General features: G+C 62.0%; 1 protein-coding gene across 1 annotated transcript; it reads right to left on the bottom strand.

Moving 5' to 3' along the window:
• Positions 1–1108: 1108 nt before the first annotated feature.
• Positions 1109–6907, bottom strand: STARD10 (StAR-related lipid transfer (START) domain containing 10). The gene is made up of 6 exons (XM_010001401.1): positions 6743–6907; positions 2881–3028; positions 2673–2776; positions 2473–2590; positions 1698–1750; positions 1109–1321 (listed from the first exon to the last, which is right to left on the bottom strand). The coding sequence occupies exons 1-6, from the start codon at positions 6905–6907 to the stop codon at positions 1109–1111; spliced, it is 801 nt and encodes a 266-aa protein (XP_009999703.1).
• Positions 6908–7124: the final 217 nt, after the last annotated feature.

Raw genomic sequence — 7124 nt, 5'->3', positions numbered from 1 at the left:
CACAGCCCTGGCTGTGAGAGCAGCAGCCACCTCCTGCCCATGTCCCCATGTCTTTGCCTTGCCAGGAGGGAGATGTGTCCCCCAGCACTGTCAGCAGCGCCAGCCCCACGTGCCTGGCACAGCAGCCACGGGTCAGTGGGAAATCCAGCAGTTCCCAGCACGTCCCAGGGCTGTGTCTGCCCAGACCCTCCTCCCAGTGCCTGTCGGAAGGTGCCCAGTGCCCACACACACACTCACCCCTGGGCACGGGGCAGAGCCCATCATCTATCTGCTTGTCCTGCCCCACCACCAGACCCCTGCTCCCCTCCGAGGGCACCTTTGGGTGCTGGGACTGACTCTCCCCTCTGCCCTGGGGTCTGGCAGCCCCGGGGGGGTTGGTATCAGCCTCCTCCCTGCCCCGTGCCAGCCCCAAGCTCCTGCACACACACCAACCCCTTTATTGTTGTGTTAGAAACCACAGCAGAGGCAAACAGCGAGGGGTGGGGACAGACCCCACAGCCAGGACAAGCCCCACACCTGGGGAGGGGGTCTCCAGAGCCAGCTGGGCCACAGCCAGCCTGCCCAGCTGAGCCTGATGCCCAGGAGAAGACCTGGGGTGGCTCCCTGAGATGAGGGGGTCACATGAAGCTAGGGGGTGCTTGGTGGCCTGGAAGGGGTCCAGCCTGATGGTGGGGCTGACAAAGCAGGACCTTGGGGCAGGGAGGGTCAGTCCAAGCCCTGTGCTGCTGCAAAGCCTGGGCAGGACCCCCAGAGAGCCACTGCTTCTGGGCTTTTGAGGGACATCCCCAGAAAGGTCTTACAGAGGCAAAGGGTTTCAGGAAAGCTCGTACCCACCCCATGAAGGGCTCCCCCTCTCTTGCTCTGCCTAGCTTCTCCTCTGCCAGCTCTGCCTCCTGCCTGGGGACATCTCCAAGGGTGCAGGGGGGGACCAGGGTGCCCATCTGCCTTACTTGAAGCACCCATGCTGCAGGTTCCCGTGGGCCAGCACCCTGCTACCCAGGCTAGGGGGCTGTGACAAAGGAGTTGGAGAGCAGATGGGACTATTGGGGTGCAGGGGGCCAGATTCCCACCCATGCCCCCCCCTCAGTGAGAGGGCTGTGCTGAGGGCTCAGGCCTCGTGGTCGCTGGTGCTGAGATGGTCCTCGGGCAGCCCTGTCTCATCAATGTTCTCCAGGGAGTCAGCATGCTGCACTGAGAGCTCGGCCAGGCTGACACTGGGCAGGGTGTTCTGCTCTGGGTACACCCAGGGCTTGTACTCGGGGTCGTGCCTGCGTTTCCACTCGGGGTACTTCAGCCCAGCCTTGTAGATCTTCTTCATGGCCTGTGGGCAGAGCAGCTCCAGCCATCACGGTGCCCCCAGACCCCCGTGGGGGTGGAGATACCCACCCATTGCTTGCTTTTTGGAGGTGCTGGTTGGGGTTGGAGGCCTGGCCTGGACCACACAGCCCCATGGGCATGTCCAGTGCAGGCTCTGCCAGCCCTGGGCCACCCAGCATCCATCTGGTGAGCTCAGGGTCACCCAGCACCCATTCAATGAGCCCTAAGTAACCCAGCACCCATCCTGCAAGCCTGGAGCCACCCAGTACCCACCCAGTGAGCCCATGGCCACCCAGCACCCACCCTGTCCCTTCCCTGGGGGCTGTTTTTTGGGCAGCTTGTCCCAGGTGCCCTCACATCCCCCCACTGACCCTGCTTACCTTTGGTGCCACAAACTGGGAGACACGGTTCACCACCCACTTTGGCAGCGACCCTGCAAGAGCCCAAAGCCCCCTCACTCAGCTGGCCCTGGGGAGGCACCAGCAGCCTGTGCAACCCTGAGACCCCCAGGGCTGATGCCACCTGCTCCACCCTGTGCCCTGGGAGGGGACACTCTTCTTCCCCAGGTTGTCCTCACTTCCCAGTGCCCTCTGGAGCTCTGGGTGCTGGAGCAAGTCCAGAGGAGGCCACAGAGCTGATTCAAGGGCTGGAGCAGCTCTGCTCTGGAGCCAGAGTGGGAGAGTTGGGGTGTTCAGCCTGGAGAAGAGAAGGCTCCAGGGAGACCTGAGAGCAGCTTCCAGTGCCTGAAGGGGCTCCAGGAAAGCTGGGGAGGGAATTTGGACAAGGGCAGGGAGGGATGGGATGAGGGGGATGGATGAAAGGTGGAAGGGGGACGATTGAGATGAGATCTTAGGAAGAAATTCTTTGTTGTGAGGGTGGTGAGACCCTGGCCCAGACTGCCCAGGGAAGCTGTGGCTGCCCCATCCCTGGCAGTGTTGAAGGGCAGGTTGGATGGGGCTTGGAGCAGCCTGGGCTGGTGGGAGGTGTCCCTGCCCATGCAGGGGTGGGACTGGGTGATCTTGAATGTCCCTTCCCACCCAAAACAGTCTGGGATTCTATGGCTCTATGGAGAGCCACAGTGGGTGAGCTGTGGGGCCAGGATGGGACCCCTCCCCAAGGAGACCTGCTGCCCCCTGCCCTGCCCCTGCCACTCACCACGGGGATCCACCTGGGTGAGATAATAGAGGACGCAGGCGCCGGCGCCGTTGGCCTTGATCAGGTACCCTGTCTGCAGGGACACGGCCCTCACAAAATCCTTCCGAGGTGGGTATTTCTGCAGAGAGATGCCATGAGCCTCACAGCCTGCCCTGGGCCACTGTCCAGCCCCCCTGGGCTAGTGCTGGCCAGGGGCTCACCGGGTGCTTGACGCTGTAGTTGATGATCATGTAGTCATTGCCCAGGGGCAGCCAGGAGCGCAGGGTGACGAAGTCCCTGTTCTTCAGGGGGCTCGGGCATTTCCCTGTGGACAAACCCTGTTACCCTCCTTCCCAGAGCCCCGGAGCCACGCACGGGGCTGGGGGGGTCAGGGAGGGGCTGTCCCAGGGGTCTCCAGGGGCTGCTCACAGGAGTAGTAGCCCACGTCGGCGTTGACCGTCAGGCGCCCGATGTCGTAGGTCTCGATCATGTTGGAGTCCCACTTCCTGCGGTAGCTGGTGTCATGCAGGACGTCGTAGAGGGTCTCAGCAGGGACGTCCTTGCAGGAGATACGTGTCTGTGGGGAGGCAGGGAGTCGGGCAGGGGAGGGGGGCAGGCAGCACCCACCCCCAGAGCAAGGGGCTGTGCCCACCCAGGGATGAGGACTCGAGGCTGTTCCTGTGTGTCCCCCTGACGCTGTAACCACAGAGTCCTGGCATGGTTTGGGTTGGAAGGTTGGGTTGAACTTAAAGATCACCCAGATCCAACCCCCTGCATGGGCAGGGACACCTCCCAGCAGCCCAGGCTGCTCCAAGCCCCATCCAACCTGCCCTTCAACACTGCCAGGGATGGGGCAGCCACAGCTTCCCTGGGCAACCTGGGCCAGGCTCTCACCACCCTCACAGCCAAGAATTTCTTCTAATCTCTCATCTCAATCTCCCCTTTTCCAGCTGGAAACCCTTCCCCCTCATCCCATCCCTCCCTGCCCTTGTCCCAAGCCCCTCCCCAGCTTTCCTGGAGCCCCTTCAGGCACTGGAAGCTGCTCTAAGGTCTCCCTGGAGCCTTCTCTTCTCCAGGCTGAACACCCCAACTCTCCCAGCCTGTCCGCCGAGCAGAGCTGCTCCAAAGTACAGGCATGTGTGTGCACCCGTGTCATGGAGGATGCTCTGCACATGGTGCAGGACATGTCCCTGCTTCAGGACAGCCTAGGCAGAGCCACCAGCCCCTCTGCTGGCATGCAGGGGGTAGAAGAACCCTCTGCCTTCAAATGAAGCTGCCTCGTGGTCCAGGCTCTGCTGCCTGGATACTTGAGCCCAACCCTGTCCCTTCACCCCATGTTCCTGCAGGGTGAGCCCAGAGATGCTCCTGCCCTGGCACGATGCTGTGGGGCATCAGGTCCAGTGTGGGGAGGCTGGCAAAGCCCTGGCTGTAGAATCATCAAATCACAGACTGGTTTGGCTTGGAAAGGACCTTAAAGATCATCTAGTTCCAACCCCCTTGCCATGGGCAGGGACACCTCCCATGGGGGCAGGTTGATCCATCCAACCTGACCTGTAACTGGAGCTGTGGAGCTGCCCAGCTGTGCTGGTGAGTACATTATTGATGAGGCCAACCAGCTCTGCTCCTCTCAATGCCAGGAGGAAGGAGATGTCATCTGCTCCTTGTTAGAGGCCTTGCATCTTTGATGAGGTGCCCTGTAACCAGAGCCTGCCCCTCGAACTGTGGCAGGTCCCATCAATCTCAGGCAACCTTTCCCTGCTGGCCTGGGTGGTGGTTTCTGCCCAGCCTGCTGGACTGGTGCCCAGGACAGGCTGGGAGATGTGCTGCTCCCCCTGGGCACTGTGGAGGGGAGTGTGGGACCCCCAGCCACCTCCTTCTGCTCTCCCTCCCCACCCACCCCTCCCTGCTGAATCTGGAGGTCCTGCTACTGAAGGAGGAGGGATGCCTGCAGCTGGAGGGGAAGCTGATGGTCCTCCTGGGCTCCTGGAAGCCCTGCTTCTCACAGGAGAACCATCACAGCTTGGCACCCGTTGAATCCCCCACTAAAACCTGTGTGTCCCCCTCTCCAGCCCTGGGTGACCAGAGCAACAGCTGCAGGAGCTCAGCTGGGACAGGAGAAGCCCCGACCCAGACCATCCGTGGTGAATCCAGGAGGAATATCCAAAGCTCCAACTGCTGAGGGACTCTCTAGGTTAACACCTGCATGAACGGAAAGCTCTTCTGACCTCCAAGCCCGGCCTGGGCAGCTCAGCTCTCCCACCTGGACTGGGTGAGATCTTCAGGAAGGGTCCTTGGGCAGTCCCTGCACCATGCCCAGGCCCTCTCCAGAGCAGGGAAAAGCCACATCCAAGAACCCCAAGCAACGAGGCAGGCTGGGTGATGGTGCTCAGACCCCCAGAACCTGCCTGGGGTCCCCTCTCTCTGGGGTTGGGTGGTGGCAAAGGGGGATGTAACTGCATCCCCTCCAGTGGGCTGTGCTCCTTTGAACTTGGCTGGACCTCAGGAGGTCCCGTCCCTGCAGCCTGCCCAGGTCAGCAGCCTTGTCTCCAGCCCTTCCCACGTTCTCCACCTCTCAGTGCTGCCTGCACATGGACTGAGAGAGCATCTGATCCCATCATCCCAGTCACAGGGTGGGACCCAGCCCCTGGCCTGGGCTCTGCCCTGGTGACCACCAGGCCACCAGCCCTGTGGGAAGCTGGTTCTCCACCTGCCTCATCAGCTGCTTCTCCAGTCCAGACCTCATGAATCTAGTGATGAGGAGACCGTGGGAAATGGCTTTACTGAAGCCCAGGTATGTGGCTTCCACTGTTCTCTCCATACTCACCCAGTCCTCTCATTGCAGGAGGAAACCAGACTGGGTAACCATGATTTGCCCTTGATAGGTCTCTGCTGCTGTTCCCAGTGCCCTTGTCCATCAGGACGTGGCTTCCAGAAGGATGTTCTCCATCACCTTCCCAGGGCAGGAGATGACCCAGCAGCCCACAGTGCCCTGGAGCATCCTTCTTGCCCTTCTGGAAGACTAATGCAAGGTTTGCCTCTTCCCAGTTATCAGGGACCTCCTGTAGTCACTGGGACTTTTCAGAGAGGTTGCCCAGCCCCAGCAGCACCCCTGGGTGTGTTCTGCCTGACCCTGTGGACTTGAGCACACCCAAGTGCTCCCTGATCCTCACCTAGCAGCTCTTTCCTGCCCCACCCCAGCAAGGCACCATGTATGGCAGCTACACCTCCACAGGGAACACCAATCCTGAACCAACCCCTGAAGGGCCTCCAGCCACACATGGTAACTCTGGTGTGCCCAGCTCCTCCTCATATCTGCCCAGCTGCATGGGCTGCTGTGCAGGTACCTGAGAGCAGCTGCTGGTCACCCTGTGCTCAGGAGAACCATGCAGAGCATCCTCCATCCTGATGGACCCCAGTGCCTCCTCACCATCTCCCCAAGCCTTCCCTCTTCTTCAGGCTGCAGAACCTCTACCAGGTCGGCTCTCCTGGAGGCAAGATGCTCTGGCCCTGTGTGCTTAGGTGGGTGTCATCCCTGCCCAGCAGCCCTGATCCTTGGTGGCCAGAAAAGCCAAAGCTTTGCCTTCAACCCCAGCCCTGAATCCAAGTGTTGTCCCACCAGGTGCTGCCACGCGGGGCTCACCCCGTGCTGACACAGCACCTGATCCCATCATCTGGGGCACAGGGAGGGACCCAGCTGCTGGCCACCCCCTGGGCTCTGCACTGGTGACCACTGAACCTGCTGGGGAGGCTGATTCTCCACCCACCTCTTCATCCACTCCTCCAGTCCAGACCTCACAAACCCACAGGGGTTCCCAGGCCCCTTCCCCCCAGCACCCCACAACCACTCCTAATGTGCTCAGGGTCACCTGGCAGTGCCATGTGGATGAGCAACAAGGTGGAACACCCTGAGGGATGGTTGAACCTCTGCAGCATCCTAGACCTGGTCTCTGGCAAGAGACAAACCTCCTGAGACAGCCCAGGGGGCTGGGAGCTCTCGGGGGTGGCTCAGCAGGGCAGGATGAGAGGTGTTGTGCCCCAGGGTGGGCTGGCTGGGGAACAGGCTGCAGGCAGGGACCCTGACTCCCCCAGGGGGCTGCCAGCAAGGCCATCTCCATCACCCAGCCCCCCTGCACCAGGAGCAGCCACCCCCTGAGTACAAGAGGGGGGCACGTTGGGCAGCTCGGGAGGTGAGAGCAGAGCAGGGGAAGGGGCAGCCCTGGCAGGGGGGGCAGAACCCCCCCCCGGGGCAGGACCCAGCCCCCCCCGGGGAGCCGCTGGGCTCTCTGCTTACCTTGATCTTCTGCACGGAGCAGCTCTCCTGCTGGCCCTGGCTCCAGACCGTGACTCCAGCCTTGTTGTAGCGGCAGTGCCAGCCCTCCAGGCTCTCGCACTGATCCCTGAAGGAGCTGAAATCGGAGTCGTCCGGGATATAAACCATCTCCCCTCCTCTGGACATGGGGCTGAGGTGCCGGGTCCTTCCCGGGCAGGTCCCTTCTGCCTCCCCCTTCCTGGGGAACCCGGCTCTGCCCTTGAGCTGCCGCCTGGCCGGGTGCCCTGTGCCCGCTCACATCCTCCTCCCAGCCCCCCCAGCCCCTGCCCGGCACAGGGATGCTCTGCAAGCTCCGGCAGCTCCGAGCAGAAGGGGAGGAAGGCTCCGAGGAAAGCTGGCTCGG

This window comes from Chaetura pelagica, unplaced genomic scaffold (genome assembly GCF_000747805.2).
Source record: "Chaetura pelagica isolate M959 unplaced genomic scaffold, ChaPel_1.0 scaffold217, whole genome shotgun sequence".
Taxonomy (NCBI): Eukaryota; Metazoa; Chordata; class Aves; order Apodiformes; family Apodidae; genus Chaetura; species Chaetura pelagica.
Note: the sequence above shows the minus strand (reverse complement) of the source record. Positions and strands in the feature narration are given on the sequence as shown.